A 15,052-nucleotide genomic window follows, 5' to 3' on the forward strand; every position below is an offset into this window, starting at 1 on the left:
ATTTTCAAAGTATTGATGGAAAAGAACCTAAAACTTAGAATTTAATATCCAGCCAAACTATTGTTCAAATAAGAGTAGATAATAAAATATCCTCAGGCATTCAAGTCCTCTGAAGATTTTTATAAAAAGGCCCACTTGGAAAACAGTTTTGAATGAAGTGCTTAACCAAAAGGAAGGTAAATTGAGGGATGCTGCAAGAGATTTATGATTTCATACCTTGGTTAGAGTTGATTGTTATTTTTACAACTTGCTAAAACTGAAAGGAGAAAATATATCCTTAATAACTAAGAAAAGTCTGGTTAATATCAACATTAATGGGTTGGCAGAGGATGGCAAGATCAAAGGATGTGAGACCATGCTAAAGTTCTTGTCTTATTAGAAGAAGACATCTATAGATATCAAAATTTTAAAGATTAAAAATAAAGTGGCATGAACTGAAATGTAAAATTACGATAGTAGAAATAGGACCCAAATACATCAATAAAGTTAATAAATCTAAGTGGGACTAAAACTCACTAATTTAAAAAAGTACCTGCAGATTGCAACAAGGAAATCTAGATATTTTCTAGAATACAGGACACACCTAAAAACACAGCAAGGTTGAAAATAATAGGATTAAAAAAAAAAGTGGTAACCAAAATAAAGTTGATATTGCTACACTAATAAAAATAAGACAAAAAGCATTATTGGGGATGGTGAGGGTTGTAAATATTAATAGAAGGTTCAGCATCAAGAAGGTATAGCAGTTTTTAACACACATGCACCTAGTATATAAAGCAGAAATTGGTAAACTCAAATGAAGCCTTAAACATGTGAATCAAGAAATTAATAAAACTGCAGAGAAACTTATGAATTCTCTATTTGAAGGGAAATTTCAACATAAAAGGTAGCAAATTGGTCCTAATTAACATATATCAGGTTCTGTGTCCAACAATAAGGAAATATTTTTCTCAAGCACACAGAAATATTTACAAAAAGTAGTATCGTGTTAGGCCATAAAGAAAAACTCAGTTAAATTTTAAATAGCTGTTATACAGACAATGGTCTCTAACTACAAAGCAGGTAACTTAAAAGTTACTAGCAAAAAGATTTTTTAAACTACTACATGTTTGGAAATTAAAAATCGCATTACTAAATAATTTGAGAGTTAAAGAATTGGAAATCACAGATACTTGGAACAGAATGATAATGGATATACACATCAAAACGTGGTAAAGTAGGATCCAAGGGAAATTATATCAAGAAGAAAACCTTTGAATCAACGTGCTAGGCGTGAATCTTAAGAAGTTAGAAAAAGAACAACAGAATAAACCTAAATTAGAAAAAATAGATTATGAAAATAGGAGGGGGCACCAATCAGTGAAATATATAACATACAAAGCTGAAAGTTGCCTCTTTTGAAAGAAGTAACAAAATAAATCTCCAGCAAGACTGATCAAGGAAAGACAAAATTATGAGTGAAAATGGCATAATTGCAGATAGAGAGTAAATCATTAGTAAGTGAATATCTTATGCCAACAATTTGAAAACTTAGATGGAATGGATAAATTACTTTAAAAATTATAACTTATGGGGACTGGCTTAAAAAGAAATTAAAAGTTTGACTGTAACTATGAAAGTAAATGTAGATCTGGTTAAAAAAATTTTCTCACAAGGGAAACAGAGTACCCACATGGTTTTGAAATTTCTACTAAGCTTTAGAGGAATGAATATCCCAAATTTATTCAGATTCCCAGGCAGTAGAAATACGACATAGCCCCCAATTCATTGTGTAGGACCAGTATAAACTTGATATTAAAGCCATAAAAATACATAACAAAAAAGGAAAATTAAGTTTTTTAATTTCATTCATGAATTTAAGCACAAAATCTAAAGAAAATATTAGTAAGTAAAATTCAATAATATATAAAATGGTAATATATCATGATTAAGAGGTCCATGCTAGGTAGTTAAGGAAATTTTTAAAAATCCACAAGTGTAATGTACCATTTTAACACAATAAAAGAAAATATCTGTATAGATGCAGAAAAAGCATTTGATAAAATTCAACACAGGGTCATTAAGGAAAATGCCTTAGGAAATTAGGCCAGAAGGAATTTCCAATCAATTGTTACCTAAAACAAACATCATCTTAAATGAGAAATTTTAGAAGTATTCCATTTAAAATTAAATATAAGATGCACACATTATTACTATTTGTTGTTGGTGGTCCTAGCTAGTATAGCAACACAAGGATAAGAAATTAAAAGTCATAAGAAATGGAAAGGAAAAAATAAAATTGTAATGATTTGTAATTTATATAGAAAACCTGAAGAATCTATGGACAAAATATTAGAGATAGAAAGTGAGAATTAATAATTTGCTAGGCCATAAAGTCTCAACAAATTTCATGGGTTCAAATTACACGGAATGTGTTATCACAGTGGAATTAAGCTAGATACCAGTACAAATGGTAACAATAAAGTTTCCAAATGTTTGATATTTAAGCAATATACTTCTAAGTGAATGAAAGAAAAACTCACAATTAGAAAGTATTCTGAACTGAATGATAACGAAAATATTACATATCAAAACACGTGGACTTCCTCTGCTGAGAGGGAAATTTATAGACTTAAATACATTTCTTGGAAAAGAAATACTGAAAACAAAACATCAATGATCTAAGTATTCATTTCAGGAAGTTAGAGAAGGAACATCAAAAATTAAACCCAAAGGAAAGAGAAGGAAGGAAATAATAAGATCAGAGTGTATATTTAGTAAAATTGGAACCCTGCGCAATAGAATTAAGAAAGCCAAAAGTTAGTTCTTTACAAAATTATTTAAATTGATAAATAAACCCTTTGCAAAATTGGCATGAATTTAAAAGGAGACATCCTTAAAGAGTCTATGGACATTAAAAAGATAAGAGGATATTCTGAACAACTTTTGCTAATACATAAGAGAATTTAGGTGAAAAACAGACTAATAGAACAACAAATTGCTGAAATTGACACAAGAAATAGAAAATCTGAATGAACCTATATTTTTTATTAAAGAAATGGAATCCATCATTAAAAACCTCACAAGGTAAACTCCAGGCCCAGATGTGTTTATTGATGAATTGTTCCAGACAGTTAAGGTAGAAGGGAAAACTTTTCAAGGCTGTTTATGAGGGCAGCGTAAACAAAAACCTGATACCCAAAGCTGACAAGACATATTTTTGATACCAAAACCTGACAAGACGATACAAGAAAGAAAAAATTTTAAAATAGTACATCATGATGAGTTGAGTTTATTCAAGAAATGCAAGCCAGGTTTAACATTTGGAAATCAATGATAGTCATATTTATAGAAATAACAGGTAAATTTAATCAAAGTGGCTGGATATAAAATTAAAAATGTCACTGGCACAACGCTGAAAGCACAATCTATAAAAGGAAAAAGTTGATAAACGCCCTTAATCAAAAATTTTGCTCTTTTAAAATTACTATTAGATTATAAAATACAGAGGAGAAAATATTTCCAAATTACCTGTCTGATAAAGGACTTATATCCAGAATATATCTTTTAAAACCCGCAAAATTCAATAAGAAAACTCAATTCTAAAAAACAGGCAAAACATTTTGAACAGACATGACTCCAAAGAGGATATATAGATATATGGCAAATAAGCACACGAAAACTAGGATTTTTAGCCACATGCACACTTCTATAGTCCTTCTGGTTCCAGAGGATTTTCAAGAAAGTGATTTTCAAGTTCAAAGTACCCCTGCCCCCCCAAAAAAGTGATTTCGGCTCTCTCTTTTTTGTGTGTGTAAGGTAGATCAGCCCTGAGCTAACATCCATGCCAATCCTCCTCTTTTTGCTGAGGAAGACTGACCCTGGGCTAACATCTGTGCCTATGTTCCTCCACTTGATATGGGACGCTGCCACAGCATGGCCTGACAAGCACATGCGTCGGTGTGCGCCCGGGACCCGAACCCGGGCTGCCAGCAGCGAAGGGTGTGCACTTAACCGCTACGCCACAGGGCCAGCCCCTGATTTCAGCTGTTTGTTTTGCTGCTCTTCTTGGAAAATCCTCTTCTTTCTAGCCCAGTGTCCTGAGACCACCTACCACCCACACGAATGCCTTTTCTGCATGGTGAGTGGACAAGATGAGTAGGTGGATAATGCCTAGAGTGAGGAGGTTCTTGGCATCTGGACTTGGGAATCATGGACTGGCAACCAGGGCAATTTTGGACCATGGCAAAGTCACCACTGAGTATTGTCCTTTCCCCAAAGCTGCATTTTTAAAAACTGCTTTAAGGGGAGAATTAAATGAAACAGAACCAGGCATCTGTAGTGGACCATTTGAAAAGCCCTCTACTTTCAGTTCTGATTTAGTAGCCGCCATTCATGCAGCATTTGTATTAGGAGTAAGACTAACATTTCCTAACATAGAATAACTTGAAAGTAGCTAAAGAATTACATTAGGACCCTATAACAGCAGGAACTGTTTGTGGGGTAGGATGTAGTGAGTACCTATGACAATGAGTCTTCATTCAAGGCTGTCACTTGAGAATACGCTCAAAATGTGTGTTTAGAAAAGGAGTTTTTATGTAGGGGAAGGGAAGTCTCAGGTCAGTAATGTGAGGGAGATAAGGTAAAAAAAACTATGACTGACCCTGGGGAAAGAGGGTTGTTTCCTTAACTGTTTAGAGGAATTGACAGAAGAGAGGTCTTAGACCATGGTCAAAACATTTGTTACACAGTGTGTCTTGTATTATACATATATCTGCCTTACTCAGCTTCAACCAAATGAGCTCAGTAACCAAAAGGGAGATTCCATTCTACCTACCACCTCTCCCCACCCCCTAAATCCTTATACTTTCATTTCTCTAACTGAATGCACATTGCGGGGAACTTGTGAAAAAGAAAATAAGAATAATTTAAAGGGTTTCCTAGTCAGTTGGAGAAGTGAAATGAATTATTCAAGTGGTAAGCAAGTGAGTGGTAATGGCTTTGTAAGACATCCTTGAATACGAAAGTGAAGACTGAATTTAGAGAACTGATTATTAAATTTTCCACAGGGTTGTAAATATAAGACATATGTAAAACATTTAGGAGTGATTTTAGGACCTTGCAGGGGTGACTTTGACTTGTGTCTAATCCCTGAATAATTTGCAACTCCACTAAAATTTGAAACCAGATTTGGTTACATCACACTTAATTAAGACACAGATCACAAAATTCTAAGATGATTAAATACCATGTTGAGAATTTCTTCTAAGGAGTTCAAAGGGTCCATTTGTTTTTCTCTTCCATTTTGGCCTCTTAAAGAACATTTCTAGAGGTAGAATTGTTAAATCACTTACCTGAAGATAATGCTCGTTTTGAAGTGGTTCTTTTAGGCTTAAATAAATATAATGGATTTTATCTGTTTAAAATATGTAGAAGCACCTGAGATACTAAGATTTTTCCTTTTTGTATATAAGTACTTCCTTTGATCAAAGCAATTGATTGTAAACTATAAGCCTTGCCATTGTTTCTGGTAAAAACAAGGGCAAAAAGTAACATTGCGATGTATATTGCCTTTGTAGTAGTCTGTCAAACCATTTTTTAAGTTACATCTTGCATTTATTTCATATAACAAAATGTTTATTGCTTAGCTGTTGCATTTCAGGACAATTTGAGTAGAATGTATTCTTTCCTTTTTGTTAGAGCATACTAAACTCTAAGTTAAAGCAATAACGAAGTTTTATGTTACTATTTTTATTTTTTTCTTAGAATTTAAGGACTTAATCTGGACACAATATATATATATTTTTTTGAAACATCATAGATTGTGATAGGGCTGTAGCAGCAGAAACGGAAAAGAAGCAAGATTTCCTAGAGAGAGACATGGTTCTATAGAGAAAGCCTCTGGCTCTCTTACATCCTTTTGGTTCTTGGTCCAAAAGCAATATTTGTTGTATTCCGAAGCCAAATGTAAAACAATATGCATCTATTTTAAATTATCTTTTCTTTGTTTTGAAGAAAGAATTTTCTATTTTTCATTATAAAATTTCTTTCCTTATGCTTAGTTATCTTCCATTCTTCTGCTAGTATATGTTATAAATATGATTCTGAAAACCAGAATATATCTACTTAATTCTTGTGTACTCAATTTCTTTGTTTAAAATTATTGCTCCTCTTAGAGATAAATGCCTTTCCACATTAAATCTGTATAAATTCTTTGGCAAGATTTGTAAATATAAAATGATTAGAAAAAGAGAACTGAACCTTAGATGGTATTGATGACTGTTGTTTAGGAAGCAGTACCACTGGAGCGCCCTTTCAGTGCTGTGAAACAAGAACAGCAGAGAAAATGGATTGAAGAGTTGAACAAGCAAATAGAAGATGACCGCCAAAGAAAAATAGAGGAAAAAATTATGTCTTCAAAGGTAACTTAGAAAGTTTTATGGATATAAAGGGAAAAAAATAATTTCAAAGTCTTTAATCATAAACTGAAAAGTATCCTGAAACTATTTGACAAGACTAGAGTATTCAAATTATTCCACATTTGCTCTTGTGAACCTTGCATTGAATGCATTTAGTACATGTGATTTTGCATAGTTTCTTGTAATTAACTTTTTGGAAACTTCCTTATTCTTTGAATTTCTCATATTCTCTAAGCTAATTATTGAAATGTATATGGAATCAATATAGAATACAGTTTTGTTAATTTTTATGATGCTTATACTGCTGTATGGTGACTTTTAGAAATCATGTTTGTCATTTAGAATTTTATACATGAGAACAATTGGGAAAATTCTTAGAAATTCTTATTTGTCATCATTAGGGTGAGGAACATGACAGATGGGCAATGCATTTTGATTCATTAAAGAGTGGTCCTGGTTCTCAGTCTCAGTTGTCCTCTTGGTCAACACACAAACAGCCAGAGTACCTCTGTGTCTCTCCGGACACTCAGGAGCTGGCTCACTGCAGCAGTGTTTATACACCTACAACTGGAACCCAGGTTGAACCTTCAGAGGAGCAGCATATAGTAAAACCTGTTAGAGATGTGGCTATAGCAAACAGTCAAAGAACGAAGTAAGTTCATTCTTCAGTATTTATTGACGTTTAAGAAAGTCTGTGTGCTTTATTAAGACTATTGTTATGTTTATAATATATCTTTTTGCTTGTTTTTTGTTTTGTTTTGTTTTTTGTGAGGAAGATCAGCCCTGAGCTAACATCTGCCAATCTTCCTCTTTTGCTGAGGAAGACTAGCCCTGGGCTAACATCCAGCCGATCTTCCTCCACTTTATGTGGGATGCTGCCACAGCATGGCCTGACACACGATGCGTGCCCGGGATCCAAACCTGGGCCGCCAGCAGCGGAGTGCGCGCACTTAACCGCTACGCCATGGGGCCGGCCACTAGCATATATCTTAATTGGTTTCTGGTTTGGTGTTTAAAATAGAAATTATTAGTAGATATCCCAAACAAAAATGATTTAACACCTTGTTAAACCCACCTTTTGGGGATTTTAAATGGCTAATGTATCTATCTTGCCAGCTTTCTCCGTTCTATGACTGCTCTTTTGGACCCAGCTGAGATTGAGGAACGAGACAGGCGGCGACAAAAACAGTTAGAACATCAGGTATTGCATTGTAAAATATTGTTCTTTGCCTTAATAAGTAGTAGTCATGGCTAATAGATACTTAAGTAAATGGAAATTAAAATTCCAGTGTAAATTTATAGCACAGGCCCTGTCCAATCCTGTGATGAATCTAATCCCTACTCCACCTGACATTGTATTAGAATTATACTCATGTTGAGAACCAAACAGTATTACATAGTATAGCCACCTGCCTTCCAGAAGAGAACATCTTCATGGTGGATACGAAATGGCACTAAATGTTAAGTTAGTATTTTTTTTGTCAGTTTAGTTCTCCTGAATTTTGTTCAGGATGAGAATTAGTTCTTTGAAAGGGAACTATATAGGGGTTTGAAATAGAATTATGATTAAGAAGTCTAGCAGATAATATAGGAAAGGAGACTAAGATTAAAATTTTCTCCTAACTTTAGTCTGATACTAAAAGGACTTAAATGTCTGAATAATTCTTTCAAACCTCTGATACATGAAGATTTTGGTTTAGTTAATAACATTACTCTAATCAGTTAAGTGAACAGACATTTATGGAGCATCTTCTACTTACAAGGCACTATGCTAAGCACTGAGATTTTTTTCTTCAGTTGTTTTTCTATCAGTTCTAACAGCCCTCTGGGGTTAAAAAAAAAAGCATGTAGAACTTGACAAGTGGCTGATGGGAGAAATACGTTGGAAATTTGACATTTTAACTCTACTCATATATGTAATACTTTCTGTATAGTGATAAACTTATTTTAGAAACACCAAACAAATGCTTCATGGGTGTTTTTTATTTGTGACAATGATTTATGTGATTGTTTGTGACTAGAAAGCCATTACTGCTCAGGTAGAAGAGAAGCACAGGAAGAAGCAGCTGGAAGAAGAGCAAAGAAAGAAGGAAGAACAAGAAGAGGAGCATCGCTTAGCACGGGAACGAGGAGAGATGCAGAGACAGTATGAAGAAGACATGCTTAAGCAGAAACAAAAGGAAGTAGGTATTTATATTCTAACTGTAACATTTTAGAGTAAAAATGGATATGTTTTTAAAAGGAATAATAACCAGAAATTGAACATTTGCATGTATTTTGAAATTGTGAAGCTGAACGCAGAAACATTGAAGCTTTGCATAAAGAGGGTTATGAAAGTAGGGAGAAGCTGGAGAAGGTTTTATTATTTCAAATGATCGGTTCACAAATGCTATATTGGTTGGGTTTTTTCTCTCTGCTAAGAAGGAGGTCAAGATGAGTTATTATAGCACAAAACAAAATTTATCTATGTGCTTGATTTTGAAATGTGTTCTAAGCTATGAGTATTATATTAATAAATATTCTAGATATGTTAAGAGAAATGATTGGCCTTTCTGTCTGTATCCACTTGTGAACAGGAGAATATACTTGCAGAGTGACTGGCTGGGATTGATGATATAGTTTTTTGCTGTGTTAGAGGTTTCCTCTGTGCTTAAATAAGAGTCTTTTTAAAAAGAATAGATATCTGGTTGGCTAGGAGAACCCCTATATTAAGTGGTGCAGAGAGCATAGGTATGGTGCTGTCGAGTGCCACGTTTGAGCTGACCTGACAAAAGAGCAAATCATACTATGAAATTCAATTGCCAAAGATTTATGAGATTTATAGAGTGGAGCATAAAGCACTTGCCCTGGAGCTGGGAGGTGGGGCCGAGAGCCTGCGTTTTCTTCCCTTTTCCTACTTGGAATCTTCACTCCAAAATTAGTTGATGAAGGGACACATGGTCTGGGTTCTGATTTCATTATATTGAATAAGCTGAGCCAACTACTCCTATGAAATAACTATGTGTATATATGAAAAAATTCAAAATATTATTTGCTTGAATTGCAAGAAATGGCCGTAAACGTTGTTTTACTTCTTAATAATCTATTTTTAATCTTAATAGAATTCTGATGGAATTGATCGTTGCTTTTAGAAATTTTGAAAACTTTATTAATGTAAACTTGAATAGGTAGAAGAGCTCTTATATTTGTGGTCTAATACAGCTGTAGAAAAAGATTAAAATGTAAGCTCCAAAAGGAAAGGAACTTTGCCCTGTTCACTGCTCTACTCCCATTATTGTGAATAGTGCCTGGCACATAGTAGGAGCTTAGAAAATATCTCCTGAGAGAGAAAAGTCTGTATGTGCTTGATAATTGTATTTTCATAACTTTGTGCACTTCAATATTGATAGGAAATCATGACTCTCAAGACAAATGAGCTGTTCCAGACAATGCAGAAAGCACAGGAGCTGGCACAGAGACTGAAACAAGAACAGAGAATCCGAGAATTGGCTCAAAAGGGACATGACACTTCTAGATTGATTAAAAATCTTGGCAGTAAGCACTGAACTGGAGTTTTATTTATAATATTTTTTAAGATGATTTTAAATAATTTCTTATTTTTAATACCTTTAACACACCTACTAACTATTTCTTAAGGAATTTCAGACCTTGAGCTAATGTAACTTTATAATGCTTATTTTATTTGGGAAATTGGCTTAAGAGTAGAACTAAATAATTTACACTTTTAATATCTTTTCACATAAATTTTCTTATGTTTTTTTTTGTGTGTGTGAGGAAGACTAGCCCTGAGCTAACATCTGATGCCAATCCTCTTTTTTTTCTTTTTTTGCTGAGGAAGACTGGCCCTGGGCTAACATCTGTGCCCATCTTCCTCTGCTTTATATGGGATGCCGCCACAGCATGGCTTGACAAGCGGTGCATCGATGCGCGCCCAGGATCCGAACCCGCGAACCCCAGGCCGCCAAAGTGCAGCACACACACTTAACCACTGTGCCACTGAGCTGGCCCCAAATTTTCTTATGTTTTGCTCACAATAGGTAAAATGTGTACTTTTGTACCCATTTTTACAGAAAAATCTAGTAAGTGATCTCCCTAAATTCAGTAAGGGATAAGAATGCAGGTAACTTTTTGAAGGAAACTTTAGGCCAGCCCTTCTAAATTTTTATTGCAGTGTTCATACTGATTGATTAAACTAAAATTCTTGTGCATATTTAGCTGCTGCTACACACAATTTTTATTAATATTCCTGAACTGTCATTTTATCAGATAATTTATTTCTCTTGCCAGTTGATACTATACAAGTGGAATATAATGCATCTACTAACAAGATTTCAAATTCAAGAGACGGCTTAGATGAAGTCAATGGTAAAATGAATACATGTATCAATTCTATGATCTCTCCCAAGAAGGACACTGGTGTGCAAACAGGTATTTGTTTAGAAATTGTGATTTGGTTTAAAATCTTCTTAAAATTCAAGTCACAATTAGAATTAAGTTCAATTAATTTAAAGTTTAAAAATTAAAAGAATTTGAGATTTTCAGTAAGAGAAAATAAAGAGATCTCTTGGTTTTTAATTTCTCGATGACAGCTTTATTGAGATATAATTCACATAGCATAAAATTAACCATTTTAAAGGATACAATTTAGTGTTTTGTTAAAGAGTAAGTACAATTCAGTTTTTATATTCAGAGTTGTGCATCATACACTACAGTGTATTTTAGAACATCTTTATCACTCCAAAAAGAAACCCTGTACCCATCAGCAGTCACTCTTCATTTCCTCCCTTCCCCCAGTCCTAGGCAATCACTAATCTACTTTGTCTCTAGGTTTCCCTATTCTGGACATTTCATATAAGTAGAATCATGCCATATGTGGTCTTTGTGTCTGGATTCTTTCACTTAGCTTGTTTTAAGGTTCATTCTTGTAGCATGTATCAGCACTTCATGCCTTTTTATCGCTGAATAATCTTCCATTTAATAGATATACTACATTTTGTTTATAATCAGTTGATGGACATTTGGGTTACTTCCAGATGGCTGTTACAGATATGCTGCTGTGAACATTCGTGTCTAAATTTTTGTGTAGACATATGTTTTCAGGTCTCTTGGGAGAGAAGAGTAACATTACTTAGTCATATAGTAACTGTATGTTTAGCATTTTGAGGAACTACCAAACTGTTTTCCAAAGCATCTGTACTGTTTTACATTCCCACCAGCAAGGTATGAGAGTTCCAGTTTCTCTACATCCTTGCCCACACTTATTCTTGTGGTTGTGAAGTGGTATCTCCTGGTTTTGATTTGCATTTCCCCAGTGACTAATGCTGAGCATCTTTTCTTGTGCTCATTTTAAATTTTTCATAGATAATAAAGTAATACCCGTGTTGGGTATCATTATCGTAGGTCTCCATGCTTACTATGAATCCTTTCAGCTCTCCAGCTATCTGTCTGAAAAATCCTTTTTTTTTTTTTAAATAACTTCCAGGAAATCTCTTTACCTTTTCACTTTTTTAAAATTGAGGTATAATTGACATATAACGTTAGTTTCAGACTTACAACGTAATGATTCAATATTAGCATATATTGCAAACTGATCACAGAAAGTCTAGTTAACATTCGTCATCATACAGTTACAAAATTTTTTTTTCTTGTGATGAGAGCTTTTAAGATTTACTGTCTTAGCAACTTTCAAGTATGCAGTGCAGTATTATTAACTGTAGTCACCATGCTATACATTATATCACCATGACTTATTTATTTTATAACTAGAAGTTTGTACCTTTTGACCTCCTTCACCCATTTCACTCACTGCCCCCTCTTCCTCCCCCCCCACAACCACCAATCTGTTCTCTGTATCTATGAGCTTGGGTTTTTTTGTTGTTGTTTTTAAGATTCCATGTATAAGTGAGATCATATGATACTTGTCTTTCTTGGTGTAACTCATTTCACTTAGCATAATGCCCTCAAGGTCCGTCTATGTTGTTGCAAATGGCAAGATTTCATTCTTTTTTTATGTCTAGGTAATATTCCATATTATATACATACACACATATATATATATTACATTTTCTTGATCTATTCATGTGTCATTGGACATTTAGATTGCTTCCATATCTTAACTATTGTAAATAATGCTGCAGTGCACATGGGAGTGCATATATCTTTTTGAGTTAGTGTTTTTGTTTCCTTCAGATAAATACCCAGAAGAGGAATTGCTGTATCATGTGGTAATTCTATTTTTAATTTTTTGAGGAACTTCCATACTCTTTTCCATAGTGGCTGTACTAATTTACATTCCCACCAACAGTGCACAAGGGTTCCCTTTTCTCCACAACTTTTCCAACACTTGTTATTTCTTGTCTCTTTGATAATAGCCAGGTATAAGGTGTGGTATCACACTGTGGTGTTGATTTGTATTTCCCTGATGGTTAGTGATCTTGAGAATCTTTTCATGTACTTGTTGGCCATCTGTATGTCTTCTTTGTAAAAATCTCTATTCAGTCTTCTACCCATTTTTTAATCAGATTGTTTGTTTTTTTGCTGTTGCATTGTATGAGTTCTTTATATATTTTGTGTATCAATCCGTTATCAGAAATATGATTTGAAAATATTTTCTCTCATTCAGTAGGTTGCTTTTTCATTTTGTTGATGGTTTCCTTTGCTATGCAGAAGCTTTTTAGTTTGATGTAGTCCCACTTGTTTACTTTTACTTTTGTTGCCTTTGTTTTTGGTGTCAGATAACAAAAAATCATCGCCAAGACCAACATCAAGGAGTTTACCACCTCTGTTTTCTTCTAGGAGCGTTATGGTTTCCAGTCTTACATTCAAGTCTTTAATCCCTGGTGTAAGATGGTGGTCCAATTTCATTCTTTTGCATGTGGCTGTCCAGTTTTCCCAGCAGCATTATTGAAGAGACTGTCCTTTCCCCATTGTATATTCTTGGCTCCTTTGTCGTAAATTAATTGACCATATATGCATTGGTTTATTTCTCGCCTCTGTTCTGTTCCCTTGATCTATGTGTTTGTTTTTATGCCAATACCATACTGTTTTGATTACTCTAGTTTTGTAATATGGTTTGAAATCAGGAAGTGTGATGCCTCCAGCTTTGTTCTTCTTTCTCAAGATTGTTTTGGTTATTCAGGGTCTTTTGTGGTTCCATACAAATTTTAGAATTGTTTGTTCCAGTTCTGTGAAAAATGCCATTGGAATTTTGATAGGGAGTGCACTGAATCTGTAGATTGCTTTGGGTAGTATGGACATTTTAACAATATTTGTTCTTCCAGTCTGTGAGCATGGAATATCTTTTCATTTATTTGTGCCTTCAGTTTCTTGCATGAATGTCTTATGGTTTTCAATATACAAGTCTTTCTCTTCCTTGGTTAAATTTCTTCCTAGGTATTTTATTCTTTTTGATGCAATTGTAAATGGGATTATTTTCTTAATTTCTCTAATAGTTTGTTATTAGTGTATAGAAATGCAACAGATTTTTGTACAATCATGTGTCTCTTAATGACAGGAATATGTTCTGAGAAGTGCATCATTAGGGGATTTCGTTGTGGGAACTTCATAGAGTGTACTTACAGAAACCTAGATGGTATGCCCTCTGTCTAGGCTATACGGTACTGATCTTAGGGGACCACTGTCGTATATGTGGTCTATTGTTGACTGAAACATCATTATGTGGCCTGTGACAGTATATTGATTTTTAAATCCTGCAAGTTTAGAATTTATTAGTTCTAACAGTTTTTTGGTGGAGTCTTTTCTGTATATAATATGTCATCTGCAAGTAGTGACAGTTTTACGTCTTCCTTTCTAATTTAGATGCCTTTTATTTTTCTTGCCTAATTGCTCTTGCTAGGACTTTCAATACCATGTTGAACAAAAGTGGTGAGAGTGGGCATCCTTGTCTTGTTCCTGATCTTAGAAAAAGCTTTCAGCTTTTCATTGTTGGGTATGATGTTAGCTGTGGCCTTGTCATATATGGCCTTTATTATGTTGAGGTATGTTCCCTCTACACCCACTTTGTTGAGAGTTTTTATCATAAATGGATGTTGAGTTTTTTCAAATGCTTTTTCTGCATCTGTTGAGATGATTATATAATCTTTATCCTTCATTTTGTTAATGTGGTGTATTTCATTGATTGATTTGCACATGTTGAACCATCTTGGCATCCTTGGAATAAATTCCACTTGATCATAGCGTATGATCCTTTTAATGTATTGTTGAATTCAGTTTGTTAATATTCTGTTGAGGATTTTTCCATCTGTGTTCATCAGGGATATTGGCCCATAATTTTCTTTTTTGGTGTCTTGATCTGGTTTTGGTATCAGGGTAATGCTGGCCTTGTAAAATGAGATTGGAAGCGTTCCCTCCTCTTCTGTTTTTTGAAAGAGTTTTAAAAGGATTGGTATTCGTTTTTGAATGTTTGGTAGAATTCACCAGTGAAACGGTCTGGTCCTGGACTTCTGTTTGTTAGGAGGTTTTTGATTACAGATTCTTCTTATCAGTAATTGGTCTGTTAGATTTTCTATTTCATGTTTGACTCTAGTTGGTTGTATGTTTCTAGAGATTTATCCATTTCTTCTAGTTTGTCAAATTTATTGGTGTATAATTGTTCATAGTAGTCATAGTAGTTCATAGTAGTTCTTCTGTGGTAT

At 34.1% G+C, this 15,052-nt stretch overlaps 1 protein-coding gene across 5 annotated transcripts in view; it reads left to right on the forward strand.

Annotated features, from left to right (window-relative positions):
• The window catches only part of CCDC66 (coiled-coil domain containing 66), a 53,594-nt gene that overhangs the window by 26,782 nt on the left and 11,760 nt on the right, over positions 1-15,052 (forward strand). For all 5 annotated transcript variants that reach the window (XM_058561535.1, XM_058561555.1, XM_058561525.1 and 2 more), the window contains 6 exons: positions 6,270-6,401; positions 6,800-7,050; positions 7,515-7,599; positions 8,420-8,581; positions 9,788-9,932; positions 10,686-10,826. In XM_058561535.1, coding sequence (XP_058417518.1) covers positions 6,270-6,401; positions 6,800-7,050; positions 7,515-7,599; positions 8,420-8,581; positions 9,788-9,932; positions 10,686-10,826 — 916 coding nt within the window. The remainder of the gene's footprint in view (positions 1-6,269; positions 6,402-6,799; positions 7,051-7,514; positions 7,600-8,419; positions 8,582-9,787; positions 9,933-10,685; positions 10,827-15,052) is intronic.

The sequence above is a fragment of the Diceros bicornis genome, chromosome 2 (genome assembly GCF_020826845.1).
Source record: "Diceros bicornis minor isolate mBicDic1 chromosome 2, mDicBic1.mat.cur, whole genome shotgun sequence".
In the NCBI taxonomy this organism is placed as follows: domain Eukaryota; kingdom Metazoa; phylum Chordata; class Mammalia; order Perissodactyla; family Rhinocerotidae; genus Diceros; species Diceros bicornis.